This window comes from Protopterus annectens, chromosome 5.part0 (genome assembly GCF_019279795.1).
Source record: "Protopterus annectens isolate FY-2018-M chromosome 5.part0, PAN1.0, whole genome shotgun sequence".
Classification (NCBI taxonomy): Eukaryota; Metazoa; Chordata; order Ceratodontiformes; family Protopteridae; genus Protopterus; species Protopterus annectens.
The window spans coordinates 1,309,813,933-1,309,838,540 of NC_056735.1; the positions used below are offsets into that span (position 1 = coordinate 1,309,813,933).

General features: G+C 40.0%; 1 protein-coding gene across 4 annotated transcripts in view; it reads left to right on the top strand.

The window, feature by feature from the left end:
• GAS6 (growth arrest specific 6) overlaps positions 1-24,608 on the top strand; it is a 989,702-nt gene that overhangs the window by 822,621 nt on the left and 142,473 nt on the right. For all 4 annotated transcript variants that reach the window (XM_044071118.1, XM_044071116.1, XM_044071119.1 and 1 more), the window contains 2 exons: positions 6,609-6,773; positions 13,128-13,296. In XM_044071118.1, coding sequence (XP_043927053.1) covers positions 6,609-6,773; positions 13,128-13,296 — 334 coding nt within the window. The remainder of the gene's footprint in view (positions 1-6,608; positions 6,774-13,127; positions 13,297-24,608) is intronic.

Here is a 24,608-nt window from a genome sequence, read left to right on the forward strand (position 1 = left end):
TTTTAAGATAGTCAGATGGTAATTGGTCTACACCTGCAGAGGTAGTTTTTAGTGTAAGGAGCAACTTCATTATGAGTGAAGTAGGTACTGGAATGAAATTGAAGAGCTGTGGATGGTTTTGGTTGGACAGGAGTAGAGAGAGGAGGTCAGATGTATTAGTGTCTAAGAGAGATACTATTGATTGTATAAAGTAGGAATTAAACTGTGTGGTGATAGTCTATCGTATTGTCTGTTTTTGAAGACTGAGTGTGGTAGTCTTGCCGGGGTGGAGTAGTTTTAGTGATGACCAAAAAAGTTTTGGGTTGTTTTGATGTTTCTTATAAGTTGGTGTAGTATATTTTGTCCTGTTTGACATGGAGTTTTGCAAGGTTTCTAAGATGTTTAAATTGCTGGAAAACATTTTGAGTTCTATTTTTATTCCAGTTTTTCCGGGATTTATCCTTTTTAATCTTTATTTTTTTCTTTTTTTTTTTTTTAGCCATGGTGCAGGGGTTGGACTTTCCTTTTTTTATTACGTACTGGTGCTAGATTATTTAAAGTATGTAAGAATGTTATTGAAGTGTTGTAGAGCAGTATCTAGTGGTATTGTTCTAAGTACATTCCAGTTATATTGTTTTAGTGTTTCATTGAAAATATCTTTGCTGAAATTGGTTGTATTGCATATTTTAATTGTAGATAATATGTTTTGTCTAGGTTATAGTGAGTTCTAATGGCATATGTTGGTATGTAGTCACTTATGCTATCTGAGGGGCAGCCTACTTTTGTCAGTTTGTCTGGTTTGTTTGTAAGGATCCAGTCTAACCTTGAGTATCTCCCTGAAGTGTTATTGATTGTAGTGGGTGTGGTTATTAATTGTTTGAAGTTGTACATGTTTATGGATTCAGTGGGGGTAGTGAAATTTGAGTTGACAGTTTATATTTAAATCTCCAAGTATTGTAGTTTCATGGTTAATTTGTTGAGATACCCAGTACAGGATATTTTCAGAAGTAGCATGTAAGCTATCATGCCATAAATTCTACTCAATTATTTTGCATATGTGCCTTACTCATATGGTATTGACTTTGTAAGGTACTGAACATACTGGGGACCTGCATTGACTGAGCACTGTGACTGACTAGGAGAAATGGCTGAAACCTATGGTGCTGCTCTTTCAGAAGTCTTAAACAGTTTTTGGTGTGGTAGGCCTGTTCTGTACAACACCTCCATTTAGGGGACTCTGATCTCTCTCACACGTTACTCATCATATCAGTCTTTTACATCTGCTTGCAGTATTTGGAAATACCTTCAGACCATTTCTGCCTGCGTGTACAACCAAGTGGTTCAGGTTTGTATGGGCAGCTATGGGGCAGGAGGAGTGGTTGTATATCAGCAGTCAAGAAGAATGAGGTCTGGGTTTTTCTGTTGTGTCTTTTTCTACTCCTAGAAATGGACTGTTTAGTAAAATGTGATACTTTCAGCTGTTTTATTCTGGGCCATCTCCCTGATGCTTTAATTTATACTGTGGAGAATTCTTTTTCAGTTGACGTCCCCATCCTGACATTGTCCTCCTATGCCTCTCCTTTTTGCCCTTGTATGAAAATAGGCCCTTTTGCATTGCAGCAGATAAACCAAAGCTGTCTGGGGCTGTATAAACCCAGAACCTGAGGGTTATTGAGTAAATACCTTGTCCTGGGGGTTATTGAGTAGATACCATGTCCAGGGGGTTTATGACTTGATACCTTGTCCTGGTGGTTGATGAGTAGATACCATGTCCTGGGGGTTATTGAGTAGATACAGTGCCCTGGGGGTTAATGAGTAGATACCTTGTCCTTGTCATGGAATGAGACTAATTGCTCTTCTGAAACTTCTAGATGAAATGCATCAGGATCTTCCAAAAGTTGATTCTTGTGATACTGGCAACTCTGATTTCCACTCCATCATATGTCTCTGGCATCAACCACTCTACTCCCTGGTGACTGGGGAGTTATTTGAAAACTCCTTGAACTCCCTGCTGAACCCAGTAATGCTTATCTTTTGAGGCCATTGTAGTTTCTTCTTTGTTGTCTCATACTAAGAATTCTTTGATAGCTTGCAAAGTTTCTAAAGGAATTGGATACTTGTTAAAATGTAAATATTTTGTTTTTTGGGTATCTGACAATAATTTAGTCCTGTCTTTTGGCTGGTTCCTGTGGTTGCAGACACTCTTCGGAATTGTCCATAGCAGTCTCTGTCTTACTCCCCTGTAAAATAAATACTTCTGCTATTTTAGTTTTTCATATTACTTATGGTGAAAGTGCTCTTGGTTGACCTCATGGTGGCTGTGACAATTTTCAGGCTTTGTTGCATCTGTATTCACTTATTTATAACAGTACCGTATGTATAGTATTTTTTCCAAACACCTTTATTGAATTATCACTTGTGACATAGGCAAATTTACATACGCTATAATCACACTGTAATTAACATAAACATTTGACTTCACATATTACTCTGTCTAATATTATGTTTGTTTCCACCTTTGACCATGATGGGATGAATCTGTAGGTTGTCTTGGAAGGCTATTTTCTTTGTTGTTGTCACTCCTGCATATCACATCTCTGAGAAGCTGGGTTACATAATGTAGAAAAATAGGTATATTTTGTACATCCCCCCTCCCCTTAACTCGTGTATCAAACGCCAGGATATTAATTCCTTGCCAAGTGTAACCCTGCAAAGCTAGATGTCAGCCATCTGTTAATATACATTGTTGTATGGCTCCCTATCAGATAACAAACCAGTTTTGTATTCTTTACTAATGGTCAGTTTTTAAATTGTCACTTTTGGTTTCCTGGTTGCTAGACTGACTGTGTACTCTTGACTTGCTGCATGTATTGCATATTCTACATTGTTCATTACTACAAGTCAGCTGGCATGCCATTTCCTAGCACATTAAGGTGCAGCCTACCCAGGCAATTGCCACATCCACTTTATTTTTCATTTATGTTTTAGATAACCATATTAGACACTTGTCCCTTTTCAGTGGTGACCTGGGAGTACTGTTTGGATAAGCAACTTGATCAGAGTAAGAATGGAACTTATTTTAATGGGGTTTCATTTAGGACATTTAAAATGCTGTGGCTCGGACAATGGTCTATACTTCAAGCATTGCTTTTTTGACAGTGCCTTTAAATCTATGTAGGACTTTGTTAGAGTCCTCATAGGGCAGTTCACCTGATCTTTAGTGTTTGCCACCACCCTGCTGCTTCCTTTATCACTGTTCAGCAGATTTGAACTAGTGAAGATCCTTGTAGCCATAGTCCTTAAAATGTAGCCTAGTTATTTTAATACCTGCTGTAGCCAAAGACATTTGTGGACATTGTGGTGGGGGGGCTTAAACCCTTCTACTTCCTTCTGAAGTGGTGCTTATGAAATTTGCTCAATATGGCAGGCCTTACTGTACTTTGGTCATCATTATCTTTGCTACCTACAAACTGAAAGACATGGACTAAATTCTTGTTTTATAAAATGTGTTTGTATTCAGTGACATTGAAGAGTAAGGTCAGCATCAATCAGAAAGCATGCCCCTATACTAAAGAGGTTGGAACCAGACCAGCTGACTGGCCCTCTGCTAGTGAAGAAGGTGCCATGATGAAGACCATGCCAGTTCCATTAATATTTGGGGTCACTGTCGGCATGTACATATATCTATACTAACTTTTCAACCTATCTATGGTACTTAAGCATAATTGCACAGGAATAAAAGTGATCAAACTCTAGTTAAGACCTCAGTTAAATCATAGGAGAGGTCAATAAAGCCTCCTCCAACCTCCAGAATTAGGGACAAGAATCAAAAATCAGGGACACTTCTAAAATATTGTTACTATTGACTTGCAAAGTTAATAGAATAACAACATCAGGAACAGTTGAGAGGAATAAAGTTCAGCCATCATTTGAAGTGCCGTTATCACCTGAGATGTCATTGGCCATCACAGCACTCCTCCTTTGTAGCATACATTTTATGCTTCTCAGTTCACAGCCATTTCCTGAAAAACTTTTACATGTTCAGGTTCATAGTTAACCACTGATTGTTAGTAACTAAGGGTTACCTATCTTGTATCCAGTGGCTCGTTCAGAACTCTCATCCACATAAATACATTTCTTTGGATATAGTTCAAGCTTTTCTTTTCTTTGCTACTGTATTGTAATGTAACTAATGTTTATCCAATTTATTTCAATGTAGGTTTATCACAGTATTGGAAGATTTGAATTATGTTTATATACTTTACTAAAAGATTTTGTCTAGTCATATGTCTCTGAATTGTAATTATTCTGTCTTACTTTAGTTCTTTGTATTTTTCTAGGATATTGTATAATTTTTGTGTGGAGCTTTTCTCCCTAGCATTTTGCCCAGTTGGTCTTTCCAGGTCAACATGCTAAAATAAATAAATTTTGTAGTAGTAGTTTAACTGAAATATTGTATTCCTAAGGTATTGTATAGGGTCAGGCCCATAACAATGACTGCAAAACATAAACATACCCTAACCCTACACATTCTCTTAGAAACAATGTTGTCATAACATTATTACTATTCAGACAAATTAGATCTGAATGTTATGGAAGAATTTTGGTTTAGATATCACAAAAAGAATTTACTTTCTTTTTGTGAGCATTTATAGCTCCTTTGTTTTGGGTGGGCAGTAATGTGAATGTTCAAAATGTTTTTGTTTGCAGATCTTATGTGTTCGGCAAGTCACATTATTCCTACTCAATTTCCACAGGAAAACAGAGGTGTTAAGGACATCCTATTACAACAGCTTACTGGTGGAAGAGGCCTGTCCTTAAACCCTCAGGCTCTGGGAATGGGTGCGCAGCAACATGGCAGTTACTGTGCACATGCAGCTCTGCAGATGAGCTGCTTGCACTTGCCCTTTAGTTTCTCCATCTGAGCTGTGAGCTCTTTAATCCATTGGGGTTTCTCCATCTGAGCTGTGACCCCTTTAGTCAATTGGGGTTTCTCCATCTGAGCTGTGACCCCTTTAGTCAATTGGGGTTTCTCCATCTGAGCTGTGACCCCTTTAGTCAATTGGGGTTTCTCCATCTGAGCTGTGACCCCTTTAGTCAATTGGGGTTTATCCATCTGAGCTGTGACCCCTTTAATCCACTAAGGGTTGCAGTCAGGCAAAAAGCCCACCCTCCCAGGGTCTAGCAGGCCAGCATTAAGCTGCCCATTTCCACCCTCTTTCCTAACCAGACCTTCTACGTCACACTCTGGCTTTATTGCTGTGTCATGGGTCTGGCTGTGGGAATTATGTCATTGATTTTCTTGAGTATAAGAATAATGAAAGTTGCCTTTATCTATAAATGGAAACAAAATGTTTCCTTAGATGGCATACATTGGGGAGACAGAATGCAGAAATGTCTAGCTAGGAAGAAGCTGGACTGCAGTGCATTTAATACATTAAAAGGCTAAATAATCTTCCACTATGTGCTTGGATTTTCTGGACTAATACTTTCCCATCTGTGTTTTTATACTATTAAAAAAAATGAATCATTCTCTACTAATGTATTTCTGTTTACATGACACAACATCCTGAACTTTATTTCTAAATCAGCTTAGAATTAAATATAAGCACTTATTTTGTTCTGTGGGTAGGGGGGTTGATTGTACAAGCTCTTCCATTGCAGAAGTATGTTTTCATATTATTGATGCTAGTTTATAATAATCTAAACAAGTTTTCTGATTATTGTTGTAGATGGTAATGAATGACGGCCACAGTGGTGCAGCGGTTAGCCTTCCCACCTCACAGCAAGAGATTCTCCGGTTTGATCTTCGGCTGGGGTGCCTTCTGTGTGGAGACTGCATGTCCTCCTTGTGGTCACGTGGGTTTCTTCCGGGTGCTCCGGCTTCCTCCCACATCCCAAAGACATGCTGTAGGTTGATTGGACACTCTAAATTGGCCCTAGACATGAGTGCATGCATGTGTGTGCCTTCTGTGGAAGGTTGGACACTGGGCTGGCAACTCAACACCGTAAACTCCACTGCCAGTCCTTAGAGGACAGGTGATCTGCTGTGACAACCCCTAACTGGAAACAGCCGAAAGAAGAAGATTGTAGTTGGTAATGAGGTAATTAAGTGTTGGAGAATGAGTCTTTGGTCTCACTACACGTTTTCCTTACTCTTGTATGATTCCTGTGCTAAGGCAATATATAGCAGTCTTTGAACCGTAATATGATATTAGCAGCAGAATAGCATCTGATGTAATGTTAACACAATCACCCAGCAAAAGAAAATGTCATGTGACTGCATTTGTTTATAGAGAACATTTCCAACATGCCAAATGTACTGGTAGTATGCTTGAATAACTTGGTAGCTTGGTAATGACCTGATAGTGATATGTTAACTGACTACCACCAAGTTTTTGAGATGCACTATTTTGTATTTTGTTTACTTTACAGCTGTTTTCTCTACTTATGTAAACATATATACACAGAAGTTCCTGAAGTTGTGTAGTGTGCATCTCAGTTAGAGGATGATGAGTTAAACAACGAATAGTGGGTTTTCTTTTAGAATTTAAATGTTAGTGTTACATTACATCAAACTTCTTAACAGTTCTCAAATGTATTTTATGATCTTTTTGGTTTCTTCTCAGATTTGTGTTGAAGAATCTAATCGCAATTTGATTATCAAAGTTAACAAAGAAGCAGTTATGAAAATAGCTATTTCCGGAGATCTCTTCTCTTTGAACAGAGGCTTGTATGAGTTAAACTTGACAATAGGAGGAGCGCCTTTTTCAGAAGAAAACCTTGTTCAATTGGTATGTATTTATTTTAATTAAACTAAGCAATGTAATTGTACTAGATTCATGATCTCCTTGTCAGATCAACATTTACAACAGAAGCTTGCCTGACCTGTATCAGAACCAAAAAATGTTAACTGCATTCATTGAGATAGGAGCTCGACTCACTGCCCTTGCTAGAACTCTCTATGTTTTGTCATTAATTTCATTTGGAAGTCTACGAGCAGGTTACCACTATCCTGTAGTTTTCAATAGCTAAACATGTGATTTACTTCTGCATGCGACTAGTTTGGTTTCTGTATTTTGGAATGTTTCGTCCATTGTAACTAAGCCTAACTTTGCCTTTTTCTGTCTGACTTAACCAAAAACTATTTTTTTTGTTGTGTTAAATGGTGGGGGCATACAGAATATTTAGAGAGGTATGCATTACACCTTACCTATAAGTGATGTAACAACCGGCCTGGTACACAGTTCCTCTGCTTTGTGTCTCATTGGTTTTATTTAGCACTTTGGTAACAGTTACTTCCTCCAACCTTCAGATCGTACTGTCAAGCTGGTCCAAACACTGTTATAAGTAGTTGCTTAAGAATAGCTAAGAGCTGTCAAAATCTGATATGATTATTTACCCCTATCCACATATCTCAAGTCTTTTATAGTGCATCATATTCCCTCCTCCTTGTACATCACCTCTGTACTGCCTTAGCTATCACTGTTTAGGACAAGTAACACTAACATAATAACAACCAGCTATATCATAAGTATTTACCACCTATGCCATACTTGCCTACAGATCAACCATTTCTCTTAAGATGGCACAAGCTACTTCATGCTAGCTTACTTGTCAAATTTTTAGGTAGATACTCTTAATTAGGTATTTTTGTTACATATTTTTTTTATTCCGTTATTTGTTTAGTTTATTTTTCTGCCTATATTTCTTGTATTATTCTGTAATGTGTTTTCTGGTATTGCATTGTTTGTATTGCTTGTAATGTGATTTTTGTAAAGGAGCTTTTCTCCCCAGGCCTCCACTGAAGAAGGGCCACTGGCCCAGTCGGACATCTCCAGTAAACAAATATAAAATAAATAAATGTTAAGGAATGTACACAGCCAGATTGTCATCTTTATTTACCTTACAGCAGTGTCTGTCAGATATAGATGGATAGATATGTGTGTATATGTATATATATATATATATATATATATATATATATATATATATATATATATATATATGTATATATATATATATATTTATAGGTCTGCTGCTAAATCTTGAAAGCTCATAATCCTGAAATTCAAAATACTGAAGCCAAATTCGTGAAAGTTTAAACGACTGAAAACTCAAAATACATTTGAGTATAGGTGATAGAGTAGTACCTGTAAAACACTAATTGATACTTTGATATAAAATACCATATGTGAGTTCGCCTTTGATTCTTGTTTATAAAACATTCAGGCAATTGACACTAGGATACTCCTGTACAGAATGCAACACTCCTCACCAGAGGGACCTAGGTGCAGCTGAGTGCTGAATTGATGATATTGTTCCAGTTCTTGCATTCTGTTTCACTATTTTGTGTCTTTAAGCTATTTACAGCCCATGCTGTGTTGGTGTTAGTGGCAACTAAGATATTCTGCTTACTTTGTACTACCTTTTGCATAGCTTGGGGTAATGTTTAACTCTAGAACCTCCTGTAACAATTTACTTTTTGTCTGCCTTTAGTTTCTTTAGATTGTAAATGAATAACTGCAGCTGTCAAAAAATGAGAATGGTCAGTTGTTAGCAATATTTGAATGTTCATGTCTGCATTGCACAATAATGCCAGTCTGGAGTTAGTCTTCTGATCTGTAGGAACTATATAATAATAATAATAATAAGAAGAATCATCTAATTTTTCAATAGCAGCCTCTTTGTAGCTGTTAAAAAAACATTCTTCTAATTTCATTACAAGTGCTTATAAGCACACAGATGTACATATTTATTTACTACTTGTTTCCTGGGTAGGTGAACTAGTCTGTTGACCACTTTCAGCCATGACCTGAGTGCAAAGAGCAATCTAGACAGGCATAAATTTACAAGTTCATCATATTTACATATACATAGAAGTTTTAAAGGTTTTGTACACAGAATCTAAATCTAATGGAGTGTAGCGAGTAACCCAAGGGTTTCCAAAGTGGGTGCCATGGCGCCCTGGGGAGCTGCGGCTTCCTCACAGGGACGCCGTGAACTAATAAGCTTAGCCACAAAATAAACCACAAACTAATAAGCTCCCTTACTTATTTATTGATATTTGATTACTGGGAAAGTCTGATGGGCAGGAGCCCATTTTCAGCAGAGGCCCATGTAGAAATGCTCAAAAGTATTACAACAAATTTTAAGAAAAAAATAATTCTACTTAAATTAAAATTAAATCTTTTACCTTAAACATCTGAACTAACCTCCTTCAAGTTTCACTTGATATACATCCTGATCCTAGTCACAGCAGTATGTTTACACTTAGCATCTCTATTCCACAACTAAATATCTTCTCCAAAACGGCTCCCCCTCAGAATCCACACTTTCTTTAATATTAACATTCTCAGTATCTCAAAGTCTATGATTTTCACACATGGGTAGCAGCTAACACTCCTGGCATTATTGTCACCATGGCTTTCTCCTGGATATGTTATTATCAGATGAGTGATTTTCTGCATTGCATTGCTTATTTTAATACTTTGCCTGTGACCTGCCTTGTGTGGGAAGGGAAAGACAGCTGCTGATCAAGTACCAGTTCTAGCTGCTTTACTCTGTAGTATTGTGGGCTGAGGTCCTGTATGGATTTTTAATATAAAAAGCCCATGCAGAGTAGCATCATCATGGGAATCCAAATAGTATCACTGTAGTCCTTTGGGTGTTAGTTTGGTTTGTGATGTAACCCCCTTCCACTTCTTACTGTGTTAGGCCCTGATAAACCCCCCCTGCCACTTCCTGCTGTATTAGGCCCTGATAGAACCCCCTGTCACTTCCTACTGTATTAGGCCCTGATAGAACCTCCTACCACTTCCTACTGTAGTATGCTCTGATAGAACCCCCTACCACTTCCTACTGTATTAGGCCCTGATAGAACCTTCATGCTATATTAGTTCCTGATAGAACTCCCTACCACTTCTTATATTACTACCACTTCTTATATTATTAGGCCCTGATAGAACTCTCTACCACTCCCTACTGTATTAGGTTCTGATAGGACTCCCTACCACTTCCTACTGTATTAGACACTGATAGAACTCCCTACCACTTCCTACTGTATTAGGCCATGATAGAACTCCCTACCACTTCCTAGTGTATTAGGCCTTGACAGAACCCCCTTCCACTTCCTACTGTGTTAGGCTCTTCACTGAATATAATGCCCCCTTTGACATGTATCTCACTACACATCTAACAACTTAAGAGACCTCAAGTGTTCCCTCACCAGAAGGTCTGAGGTCTCAGGTCTTAGTACTTTAGTCTAAGAGACTTAAACTCTTGTCCCTCTAGGTTCATAGGTGTTTACTAGGCTAATGACCTCAAGGGCCTTTTTAAGCCTAGCTATGCATCCCAAATCTCTGACAAGTTCTGATACTCTTGATAAGTGTAAGCATGGGCCTGGGAGATGAACCATTTACAGGTTACCTCTGTCCATTAGAGGCATTGGTGCCAAACCAGGGATGAATTTCCAGTTTCTCATCTAATTATCCAAGTTGCACTTGAATTGGGTTAGGGAGGAACTGTGCTTTTCATGGATGGGGGAGCCTGTTCCATAGACGAGGTAGTCTTTGGGATACATGTCTATCTCTCCATCAGATCCTGTTTATATCACAGGCAAGGTTGAAGTCTTTAGAACAGGTAATTCTGCTGTTTGTTTTGGGGATATGCAGGAGGTCCATCAGAGTCGGGGTCTGACAACTGCCGTGTATACCAGGCATAGAGCTCCCCTCAAAGACCCGTAGGAGACAGAATACAGGAATGGGGTCTTGAGGTGGTCTGCTTAGAACACCTTACTAATGCCCTGTATTCTTTTAGTGAGGAACCTCTGTGGACATTCCATTTAATGGATATACCTGATTAGGTACATACCAAAGGAGGCATCGTACTCAATGATAGGTTGGATGAATGCCGAATACAGTGGCACAATGACTTCCTTGGACTAGATGCCATACCCTTGTTTATAAGCTGCACAGCATAGCATGATTTCCTCGCCACTGTAGACACATGATGGTCAAAGACTAGATTACTATCTATCTTTGTGTGTCCCTAAGTCCCTGACTACTGGGTCAAGTCTAAGGGGTGTGTTGTCAATATGATAGTTACCAGGGATGGATGACTTTCCAAAGGATACTATAATGCATTTCTTGGCATTTAGTTTTAGTCCAAGGCTCTGGCATGATTTGTTTGTCTGTGTCAGCCCCTCCTGGAGAACATTTGTGTCAGTGTGAGATTCATTAACAGCTCCTAATTTGCGATCCAAGAACTGATGCCTGAGAGACTCCTTTTGTGACTGGCCTCTTTGTAGAGGTGGACTCCCCAATTCTAACTTTCTGGGTCCTGTCTGTGAGCCAGTTGGCTATCCACTGGGTGACATATGGGTTTGTACCTGACCTCTTGAGTTTGTCAACAATACCTGAGTGGGGTATTGTGTCAAATGCCTTAGCCAGGTCAAGGTAAGCAGTGTGAATGACTTTACCCTCATCCATTGCTTTGGTAACCTTCTCGAAGAAGTCAGCCAGGTTGAGTAGGCATCATCTGCCCTTGATGAAACCAAACTGGGTTGGGTCCAGTGCCTGGAGGTTTATTATATTTCTGTTGATAATTTCCATGATATTTTTTTTTTCCATGGCTTTACATGTAAGACTAGTGAGACTTATGGTTTTGTAGATGGCCCACCTTTGTGCAGAGAGATGATTGTTGCCTTTCTCCATTCATGAGGCATGAAGCATGTTTGGAGGCTTCAGTTAAATAGTAATTCCAGAGGCCCTAATAGGTCATGTTTCATGCTATTTAGAAGTCATCCTGGGATATTGTCTGGGCCCATTGATGCAGTGTTCTTGGTCTTTGAGAGAGCATTAAGACCTATTCCCTAGTTAAGACTAGGGGCAGTTATATTTGATGATAGGGAAGGTTGAGGGGGAGAGAGGGGTAAAGTTGGAGCTGAATTTGTTAGCCAGGAGGTTTGCTACATCTTCTGGCTCAGTATAGGTGGCGCTCCGGTTACAGTGAGCTCTGCACACACAATTGTGTATTGCCTTTGAGGTTACGGACATAGCTAAAGAATGCTTTGTGGTTGTCCTTGGCCTGGGAGGCCAAACTAACCTCAAATTTGGCTTTGGTAGACATTATTTGTCCTCTGGGTTGTTTAGTTTGATGAGAGTGTTTCTATTCTGCTGTGTGCTGCACCTCCTAATTTTTGCCATGATTTTCTTCCTCCTGTTCTACAGCCGATTGATTTTGTGATTCCATCAGGGTGGCTTGTTTTTTGAGTTAGTTTTGTACTTCTTCCTGGTGGGTACAGCTGCCTCTATGCAGCTATTAACATGCTTGTAGAGGGTTTCTTTGAACAGTTCTGCATAGGCAGAAGTGTTCTCAGGGTTTATGGGGGCTTGAAATTTTGCCAGGTTCTCACTTAATAGCAGGAGGTTAGCCTTAGAATAGTTCCTGAATATTCCAGGTTTACCTGGTGGTCAAGGTTTTATTTTTACTTCAGCCTTGTATCGGCTGAAGAGTGATCTGTGTTTAGCCTTCCGTGTTATGAATGACCCTGCACTTTTTGAAGTTCTTCACCTAAATATTCGCTGTAAAAAGAACTTTTCTAGAGCTCTAAACCTGTACTGTCACTAAACTGTAACAGTACCAGCTGGCAAGACAGGTACTCAGCACAATATAGCCCCTGTTTCTAGAATTGGTTCCCCCTTAAATAACAAGCAGAGCACTTCCCTGCCAGTCATTAAAACCTGTCTGAATAGTCAGATTGGTAATCACAGATTTTCACCCTGGATATATGGGGACAACAATACCCAATACTGGGTGATAAGGATGCTTTTCTTGATGGACTTTGCTGTAAACTTCACAAGAATGTATGAATCTGATACAATTTCATGTTCGTTGGACATTAATATTTTTGGACATCATACCTGAAAGAAACTGCAGCAAATTCTGCACTACTTGTATGGTAACTTGAGTCTTACAATAACATGCATAAGTATTTTATGAAATGAATGCATGAGCAAAGGAATATTGTGCTTATGAAGACTTTCCTTAACCAGTTGCTAGGTTCACATATCAGAACATTAGTGCGTTTGTCACCCGTTGAATCTTTGAAGTAGATCGATGGTAACCTGCATTTACTTTTGCATTAGATCAATCCTCGCATGGATGGCTGCATGAAGGGGTGGAATTTTCTGAGTGGAGAGGATGCTACTATCCAGGAAACTGTGAGATTGAATGAAAAAATGCAGTGCTTTGCTTCAGTAGAAAAAGGATCCTACTACCCAGGAAAAGGATTTGCATCGTTCAGCATTAATTACAGTAAGTATTGTCTTTGTCGTTGGAAAACTGTATTTGTCTGAATTTGTCACACTACAAAAAAAGAAAAAAAGGTGCTACTTTTAGAATAATCATCTTTGTCTCCAGCATGTTGTGAGGCTTGCCGTGACCATCACTACTAAGAAAGTAATCAGTGGAGTAGGTGATTACGTGACGTATTTCTTATGCTTCTTCAAAATAAACACATAATAGTTACTGTCATGGTTTTCTTTGCTGTATTGTCATTTTGTATGTGGGCCATTTAGCCTTCCGCATACAGCCTTAAGATGATATTTCTTGGCATATTCCCCAAGTACAAAAGTATATTAGAGTAAATCTGGTGATTCCATTAAACCTATTTTTGTTTCCTTTCAACTCTGATAAGTACCAGTCTATGTTTATTATTATGTTTTCATCTCTTTATGTGAAAGTTTTTTTTTTTTTTGGTCTCATCAAACCAACTTGCAGAGTCCTGTGTTTTGAGTACTGGGACCTTTATTGAAAGATTCCTGGTCTACATCATGGTGTTCTACTTTATAGCACCATGTCAGATGCTTCTATGAAGTATAAGCATGTATTTTCAGGTTATGTTGTGCTCCTGCTTGGTGTACCCATAGTGGTGGTGCTGCGGTAGCGTTGTCGCCTCACAGTAAGACGCTGTCTGGTTCGATTCTCAGCTAGAGCGTCTTCTGCGTGTAGACATGCGTGAATGAGCATACCTTCGTTGAAGGTTGTGCATCAGGGCTGGTAACTCGGCACGTAAAAATCAACTACCAATCATTAGCAGACCGGAGTTCCGCTGTGGTGACCCCTAACCAGGAAAAGCCGAAAGACACAACAACATTGTGCTCCTGCTTGGTATTAAAGCACATACACACATGTATAGATACCTGCTTCTGCTGGAATATATCATCCTCCTCTATATTCAGTGTCAGTCTTCTTGCCCCAATAGTATTACACTTATGTATCCACTTAGTGTTAGCCAAGATTTTTAACACCCCAACATTCAGTTACAAGGAAGCAAGATAGTATTTAGTCACTTTAGCTTTTGTAGGTTGCCTTCACTGCTCTTTGTAATTTATACTCAGGAACTCACCAGTGAGCTCTAGAAAAAGTACTTCTATCTGTAAACTTTCTGAAAATGGCTGTAGATTGCATAACTCTGCAGATATTTTGCCATCTGTTTTGGTGAGAAGGAGATACAATTTTACTGCTGTGTGATGTGTATAGAATATAATTCAGAATGATAATATTAAATGGATGCATCTAGTGTACTGTCTTGGAATAATTTTTATTTACTTGTTGCATAAAGAGGAGTTGACAAAACTTGATTTCTGTGTATATGAAAGAGTTTCCTTGGTGTCCCTCGAAGTCTCTCAAATCCAATACATATATATACTGGCTCCAAAAACAAATAATGAGGAAACCTCTTGGTGTGGAAGATTCACTAGAGGTCAGGCACCTATGTACCTAAGACAGCTTAAGAATATAACCTACTGCCACCACTACAGCAAGCCTTTTCAGCTAATATGTCACCATAGCTGTCATGCCAGCAGTTGTAGAGCCACAGCCTAATTCATTTACCATGATCAGCCTAATCTCCTTACATATCCTGAGGCAGCACAGTAACAGACAATCTGTTATTACTGAACACAAATGTCAAGCTGCAAGAGATGCATGGATGTGCAGATGTCTGTGATCCTGACAGTACACACAAACCCACATAAGCTGCAGTAGTAAAAAAATGAAGTCAAAACCTTCCAAGATGTATGAAGGAGCACGTCAGCCATATTTATTTATTTATTTCATCAGGTTAGTCCCACTAGGCCAGTGTCCTCTTTTCAGGGGAGACCAGAGGTGTAGCATTCATACTGACTAGGGGAAATTTGGCCAGGGCACTGGGGAACTTCCACTTACACTAGTTAAACATTCCATCATTTCCAGTGCAGAGGCAATAGAGCTGGAGCAGTAGGATGGAAGACTCTGAACAGAATGGGAAGATTTTGACTGATATTAATCAGAATGAAAAAAAATGTTACTGTGGAAAACGTTGTACAAATTATAGAGCTGTCAGCCAGATGTTTGGAAGATGAAGTTCTACTTCATCTTCTAAATGAAGCAGAACGTAGAGATGTTTGGGAGTTTTCCTATGGAGAAACATTTGACAGATGCTGTGCAATGATGCAACGAGAAGCTGAGAATTGTGTAGTTGGGGCAGTCTCATGTATTTGTTTCAGCAGAAAGCGTGGTGTGGTTAACACAAACTGACTGTAGTTTGATCCTGTAGAAGGAGAATTTGGTTCATATGCTGCAGCTGTTAAGGGACATTTATAAGTGACACAGAATGAAAAGAAAGCACCCTTCAAAGGCATAAGGAAGCCAGTTGTTAAACTCCTTTGCAAAAGTCTGTTGATTGTTATGAGGTATGTGACTATATTTTTGTGCCTTTTGGGGTTTGAGGCAAAGGAAACTTTTTACAAAATCACTTTTAAAAATGTGGTTTTAGCGGAAAGATTTTTACTTGGTTGATAATAAAAATACTGTGTTTCCTTGAAGCAGTTTCATAGCAGCTCCCCAACAAAATTAACATGAAATGGAAGCTGTTGCTGCAATTTCAATAATTGAATATTACAGAAAATATATTATTGCCATTCTACTTAAAATTTCATACTGTGTTTGCAGTCAATAAGACTTTGTCATGTCAACTGTTGTGGATTGACTGCTGGAATCCGGGATACTTTGCAAATGGAACATGGTGGAATTAAGCATTTGTCAAGTGTTGTGGACATTTTGAGAAGTGAAGATTCACTGTGTTGTTTTGGACAATAACATTTTTGTGGTCTTTTGCGCAGTTAATTGGAGTTTGACCACAGAGTGTTTGTGGACAGTGTAAAGGAAAGGGGCATATTGCAAAACAGTGTATATTACATTGCACAAAATGTGATTTAGAAAGATAAGCCTAGGTAGGTTGTTGTGATGGTGTTACACCATACATGTGCATATTCTGGGCAAACATGCAGGTGGATTCACAATAAGCGGATGTCATCTTAGATCAGAATGAGCCTTATTGGTTCAACAGGTGCAGAGAGACTAGATTTGCAGTCCATAGTTCAGAAGGGGAAGATTTTGGAGATGACAGAGATTGATGGAGAAAAGAGCTGATATTACAGTAATAAAATGAGTCAAAGGTAGAAGAAGATAAAAGAAAAACATACTCCTTTTTTCACTAATACAAATAAAAGGAAAATAAACTGTACATTAGTATCACTAAATGTAAATAGTATTCAAGAGGATTTCTCAAGGTTGATAATTATAGATTGGTGTGAGAGAGTACAGGCAAAAAATATTTTAGTTGCTTTGATATCAGGCATTTAAATACTCTACAGAAACTTCAGTTTGAGCATTTGTGGCTGGAATTTTGGTCAACAGATTATGAAACTTGCTCTGATTTTTGCATTACATCATGAGGATAGAGGTGTAGCTGTATTGGATGTGTCAGCCATATCTGTTGGAAGAGTCTGACTGTATACACTTCTATATGGAGCTATGTTTTCATTTAATTTTGCTTAAGCATCAGTTACATTTCAAGATAGGTTAAATTTTTTTATTATACCCTTTATCATTACTAACTCTGATAAAATTAAAATCTCCCACAGTAATTATAATCTTAGAGGAAAGAAATCCTCTTTGGATGCTCATACCATGTATGAGGTTATTTTGTGTTGAAGTGTAATTTTGAAGAAGGAAACTTAATTTTAGTAAAGACAGAAGAACTACATATTGCAGAGGTGTATAAATGACTTATCCAGAGGGTGTGATTGACTGTAACAGGAGTATTTTATGTGCACGTTTGTCTGTAATTATTCAATTCTGGCTACCTTTGGAGAAGACACCAACATTTATATTGGTTAAGGATTATAAGAGGTTAGTGGGGCATCTGTTGCAAGTTCAGATTTTCAAGGTATTGTATGTAAATTGTGTGATGACTATTTTACCAGGTATACTTTTTATGCATCATGAGAAGACTGGTGGCTGTTTTTTAAAGACAAATTTACAATTGATTATTTAGATTTTTTAAAAAAATGCCAGCATGTTGTGGCCAAACAACAATATTTTCTAGCTATGTAAGATTTTGAAAAATTTACCTCCATAAGAAAAACATGAATAATTTATGGGCCAGACAAGTTTGTACTGTTCATGGGTTAAAAGGACACATTTCTCCATTTTTGGGAAAAAAAGTATGTAGTTGTCTAAATCCATTGTGTATGGCATTACAGATATAAATGGTATGAAAAAAATGATACCATATTGATTGTAAGCTATTTTTTAACTTTATCAGAAACATTTTAGGACATCTGTCATTGGTAAAAAGTATAATTTAGATGTTCATAGTTGCTCCGAAGAGCAGAGGGAATAATTAAATAAGGACATTTCTGTTTTGAAGTTAAATTTAGATGTTTCACGTGTTTCACTGTTGCAGTCATTACACTTGGGTTATCTTGCTGGCAGGCTACCTGCAGTCGGCCTGAATTCCAAAGTCCTGGTCCGGCGTCGGTTGCTGTCACCTCTTCCCTGACGTCAGAGCGCCAGGGGTATAAAAGATGCAGCCGACGCCATTTTCTTCAGTCTTTCTTACCTCACGGTGCCCGAAGCAAAAGCAGTTCGCAAGTGCTGGTCGTCCGACTCCTGAGATTTTTGAAACTGAATTTCAAATCCAAAGTCTTCTATAAAGCTAAGTACCCCATTGGGGAAACTTTTTTCTTGCTCCAGACCGATGTCAGAAAAAGTTAATAATTGTATTTCTTGTGGGAAGCAAATACCTCATAAGGATTTTCATTCTTACTGTATTCCTTGCCTAGGCCCTGACCACGATGTTGCTAGTTGTCGGTTTTGTGCTAGATTTAACCAACGCACTATTACGTGTCGGTACGATTTTGCTTTTATTACTTTGGCCAAAGGTTTAACTATATAATGCCGTCAGAGCAACCAATGACTGGAATTCATAAAAAGCGCAAGAAGAAAGAAAAGGACAGGCATCCGAGGTCCAAAACCGATGAAGCTTCTTCTAGGCCAGTCGCCGGTGCTCAGTGAGGTGCTTTCACAGCCCCTGACACCCGCTACCTCAGAGCCACAGGCTGCCTCTGACTCCCACATGGAGACAACTAGGCCTCTGGATACCCAAGGTATTGGCCCTTCGGAAACTAATCCCTCAGATGGGTCCGGAGCAGCTGAGCAGGCATCGGCTTCTGAGGGTGTTTTCAGACCTACACAGCTTTATATCAAACCTACTTCAGCATCCAAGACAAAGTCTAAAACAGTTTTAAAGACAAGGAAACAAGTACAGCATTCTCCAGGACAGACTTCTATGCCTAAGAAAAAGAGGCTCAAAATGGCCGAAGACCTAATTACTTTGATCAGGGGTTCCCATCCCCCTCCTGATAAGAGGCCTAGACAAGATACTGAAATCCTCTGATCAGGTTTCCATTTCCTCTGACTCCTCTTCAGAACAGGGATACTCTATTCCTCCCTATGAGGATTCTTATGCTGAAGATTCTATTCCTTCAGCTTCTCCTCCTGAGGATTACTCATTTGGGGAAACCCTGCATACCATGAGGGAGCATTTCCACTGGGAGAGCCAAGATTATTCAGATTCTAAGAAAAGACTTAAGAGACTTTCTTCTACTACCTCAGCACAGACCTCTTGCAATTCCACCTGTTCTAGACATTGTAGATGATGTATTTTCAGAGTCCGGCCTGTCTCCTGACTCTTTACCTCCTGCACCTGTTAAGCCGGACAGATACTACAGGGTTCCAGATTCTCATAAATTTCTATATAAAAACCCTGCTGCTGACCCAGAAACAATTTCTCAGGGACCCAAAGGGGTCAAGGCTGCTACTGCTAAAAGCCCTGTCCCCGCAGATAGAAATTCAAGGGCACTGGAGAGATGGGGGAAGAAAGTCTACACTTCTGCTACCCTGGCTGTAAGGGCTTTAAATTGTCAGTTTCGTATGCTCAGATATCAGCAATGCTTAATGTCTTTGTTAAAACAGAAAATGTTGACAAATTCTGAATGTTCTGAGAACAAAGAATTGCAGGATTTATTGCATGCAGCTGAACAAGTGGGAAAACATACTTTGCAATGTGGTTATGATTCACTAGATGCCTCTTGCAGGGGCGCTGTAACAGGTTCTGTTATTAGAAGGCATGCTTGGTTAAAGGAACAGACTCTGCCTGATCATGTCAAAGCAAAATTATTGGATGCTCCATTACAGCATGATACATTGTTTGGTGTTAAGGCAGAAGAGGTGTTGAAGAAAAATGGAGGATAAAGCTAAATCTATGCAGACAGTGAAGGATTTCTTACAGGTACAGCCACCCAGATTTAGCAGGAACTGGCCTTCTAAGAATTGGTCCTTTCCCATGTCAGACAGGCCACAAAGAGGCCGATACAGACACCCTAGAGGAAGGCAACAGCCCCAGGGCTCATACAGGCCCAAACAATGGGGTGCTTCTACCTCCAAAAGTGGAGAAGACAAATCACAGCCATATAGGAAACAGTCCCAATGACTTCCCTCTGCCAGTGCCAAGCATTTCTCTTTTGGCAGCACCCTTGGGGGAAACTAGAACTTTTTTCACAAAATTGGCACACAATCACACAGAACAAATGGGTCCTAAACATAGTCTCTCAGAGCTACATTTACCACTTCACACCTTTCCAAAGGCAAACGGTATGCCAGACCTGCCCACACAATCAATGGGCAGAGGCACAAAAACAAGTAACATCTCTCATGGACATGAGGGCCATTCAGCCTGTGCCACAACAGGAGCAGGGACAAGGATCTCAAGACTTTTCTTAGTACCAAGAAAGGACAAAGCATGGAGACCAATTCTGGACCTGTCTATTCTAAATACTTTTCTGGACGTACCAAAATTCAAAATGTTGACTCTGCAACAGCTTCTGCCCATGCTGGGAAAGAAGGCTTGGCTTGTAACTTTGGCTCTCAGAGGCATACCTGCATGTCCCAATCAGACAATCTTGCAGAAGATATCTCAGATTCATAGCTGGCTCAATGCACTACCAATTCTCTGCACTGCCCTTTGGCTTATCTACTGCGCCCAGGGTCTTCACAAAATGCATGGCACCAGTAATTGCATTTTGCAGACAAAGAGGGATTCAAATATATCCCTACTTGGATGACTGCCTTATTCAAGCAGAGATCAAAGACATTCTACTAAAGCACCTGCATTTGTAAAAAGATTACTAATTTGCCTAGGGTACACAGTAAACGAAAATAAATCAAAACTAGTACCCTCTCAAGAGATTATATTCATGGGTGCAAGCTTAAATACAACTGCCCAGATGGCTTATCTCACGCCAGACAAACAAAGGCAACTGACTTCTTACTTCGAAAGCATGGCAACAAAGACCCAGTTATCTGCAAGAAAAGTTCTGCAGGCTCTGGGCTACATGGCATCCTGCATTCTTCTAATTCCATATGCAAGGCTGCTTATGAGGAAACTACAATGGTATCTAAAAAGTGTTTGGACTCAACATTGCCACAGCCTGGAATCATTAATTTCACTCATTCCCTGCCTGCAACAGGAGTTTCGATGGTGGGCACAGGCCTGTCACCACAACAAGGGACAGCCATTCACTTTACCCACAGCCAGGCAAACACTAACAACAGATGCGTCAGATTTTGCCTGGGGGGGCCCACATGGCAGGAAAATGTATTCAGGGCACATGGCCCCCAAGCCAAAGGCATCTTCACATCAATCAAAAAGAGATGCTAGCTGTACAAAATGCCCTGACAGCCTTCAAGGACCTACTTCATCCAGGACAGCTGCTGATAAAGATGGACAACACCACAGTTATGTGGTACATAAACAAGCAGGGGGGCACACATTCCTACCCCCTCTGCAGACAAGCCATGATTTTGTGGAGCACAGCATTGACCTACCAAGTACACCTGCAAGCACAATTCCTGCCAGGAAAAACAAATGCTCTGGCAGACGAACTAAGCAGAAACCTCATGGATCCTCATGAGTGGAAACTAGATCCACAAATCTTCAGCATGATAACAAGGAAATGGGGATGCCCAGACATAGATCTTTTTGCCTCCCCTCACAACTGCCAACTTCAGAGATTCTGCACAGGGACTTATCACAAACAAGCATGGAAAGTGGATGCCTTGTCATTCAGCTGGAACAACCTTACAATATATGCCTTTCCTCCACTGCCTCTCCTCCCAAAGGTACTCCTAAAGGTCAGACAAGGGAAGCCACAAATTATACTAATTGCCCCAGATTGGCCACGACAACACTGGTACCCAATCCTAAGGAGCTTGTCTCAAGGCCCAGCCTGGACATTGCCTCAAATTCCTCATTTGCTGACCCAACAAAACAATCAGATCCTGCACAGCCAACTCAGAACCCTAAATCTAGCTGCATGGCAGATAGTGTAACCATTCAGAATACACCTCTCTCTTAAGCGGTTATGGGTGTTATTTTGGAGGCCAGGGAGGCCCAGCACCAGGAAATCTTATGCAGAAAAATGGAAGAGATTCTGTGCTTGGAACCAGGTGCAAGGAATTGACACGCTTATACCAGGTATTCCTCAGATTTTACAATATCTGACTGAGATGCTGGACAAAGGCCTATCCTTCTTATCAGTTAAGATCTATGCCTCTGCCATTTCAGCTCATTACAATACAGAACCACCAATTTTTTCACATCCATTGCTTAGGCAGTTCCTCAGGGGGGCCAAAAACATAAGACCTCCAAGGAGAGCACCAATACCTGCATGGGACCTCAATTTTTATTTTTTATTTATTTATTTTTTTATTTTACATTTGTTAACCGGGATGGTCCGACTGGATACTTGTCCATTTTCAGCGGAGTCCCGGGGAGAAAAGCTCCAAATTACCTATACAAATTACAAAATTACAAATAGTAGGAACATAGGCCTAAGTTATAGGCATTACAAAATAGATAATCCAGTAAACTGAGGTCACATACAAGCTTATTGTAGACATAGTACATGCATCCATCCATGAGGCCTGAGGCATACTTTTCAATTAAATGCCATAGTTAAGATAACATATTACCTTGGATTTAAGAATTTTTTATTTACACAAGCAATACCTAGAATAGCTAACATAAAGGATCGCCTTGGCTAAAAGTGGAGGGATGTGCGGGGTCCTAGTCCAGGTTGGTACAGGGACATATCCAGTGTGATTTGAGGTGGCTTTTAACTTTGTGTTTAAATGTAGTTGGTGAAGACTCTAGGGTAATATCATCTGGTAGTGAGTTCCAGTATTTACCGACAGAGTTGGCGAAGAGGGAGTCGCCTGCAGCATGGTTGGATTTGATTGTAAGTACTAGGAGTTTGGTGGATGAGCGGAGTGTTCGATTGTTGCTGTAGGGCAGACTATGTTTCTTAGGGCTGGGGTATTGTCTGAATGGTGGAGGATTTTATGGGCAACTTTGAGCTGGTTGAGTTGTAGGAGGTGGGTAGTTCCAGCCAACCCAGGAGATTCAGGTTCTGGCAGTGGTGGGTACGGTGGGGTGAGCCAGTTGCAAATCTAGCAATGTGGTTGTAGCATGATGACAGTTTATTAACATCGGTTTTATTGGGGTGGGAGAAGAGAGGGGAGGCATAGAGAAGGGTAGATAGGAGATGGGAGCGGGCAATTGCAATTCTAGCTTGCGGGGTGAGGAATGATTTGATCCTATCTGATAGTTTTTATGGTTTGATTGATGTGAGCATCAAACCTGAGGTTGTTGTCGATCGTGACACCCAACAGTTTGTGTTGCTGGGGAGATGATGGTACCATTATTAGCTGTTATGTTGAACAGTGGTGTGGTGGTCCTATATGTTGGGGTGAAAAGAAGTAACTTAATTTTGTTGGGATTTGGTATTAGGCATTGGTTTAGTAGCCAGTTTTCAACCTTGTTGAAGGTGCTTTGGGTTATTGTGGTAAGTTTTGCTGGGGTGAAGGCAGAGCATATCAAGGTAGAGTCATCTGCATATTGAATGCAGGTGGCCTCTGGTATGACTGTGCTAAGTTCATTTATAAAGATGGAGAAAAGTAGGAGACCTAGTATTGAGTCCTGGGGGACTCCAAGTCTGATGGGAAGGTGTGAGGAGAGTTTTCCCTGCCACAGTACAGCCTGTTGCCTACCTTGTAGGTAGGATTCAAACCATTGGAGGGCCTGTTTAAGTTGTACTACCTTAGTTGTAGGCCTCTAGGCTTTTCATTAGCATTTTGTGATCCACCATGTCAAAGGCCTTGGACAGGTCTAGAAAGAGAGCAGAGGACAGTTTGTTATTGTTACGATTGTGGTTTATAGTGTTTGAGAAAGAGAGAAGGGCTGTTGTGGTGCTGTGATTAGGCCTAAAGCCATGCTGCAAGTTGGATAGAAGTTTGTTCTGTGTGAGATATTTCATGAGTTGAATATGAACACACTTTTCCATGATCTTAGCTAGTGGTGACAAAATGGCTGTGGGCCTGTAGTTAGACAGTTGGAACTGCCCCCATTGTGAAGTGGTATGACATGTGAGATTTTCCATATATCGGGGATTATGGCTTCTGATATGGATCGGTTAATAAGGATAGAGAGAGGGTATGCAATTGCATCTGCAGCCTTTTGTAAGTAGTCCGCTGGGAGGAGGTCGACAGCCAGGGTGGTGGGACTTAGTTTCCTAAGTAGGGTCTTAATGAGTTGAGTGGGAACTGGTTGGAGACTGAAGGGAGTTATAGGTTTGGAATTGGTTGTGTTAGGATTAGAACCAGTGGGTGTGAGTTGGTTTGCTAAAGTTTGGATGGTTTCAGTGAAGAAGGTGTTAAAGGAGTTGGCAATGTTTTCTGGGGGATTTTGATTAATGGTAGATAGGTTTGGGGTGGTGGTTTGTCCTGGGTGGAGGAGTTGGTTTATTCCCGCCCAGAATTTCTGAGGTTTAGTTTTGTGTACTTGTTGTAGGCGGTAGTAGTATTTCTTTTTATCTATAGTTACAGATTTTTTGGCATCATTTCTTAGTTGCCTAAATAATAGATGGTCAGGTTGGGTTTTAGTAGTCCGGTAGGTGTCCCATGCTTTATTTCTTAATGCAAATTTAGCCCAAGTTTCTTTGGTGAGCCAAGGTGCAATATTGACCTTGGTTCTACTAGTACGACTGGTGGCATGAAGGTAGAGTATAGCCAGGAATTTGAAGTTGAAGTAATTGACTGCTTCATCTAGCAGGAGGCTTTTTAGGGCAGACCAGTTGCATGCCTTTAGTTTATTGTTAAATTTTTGGGGATCAAAGTTTCTG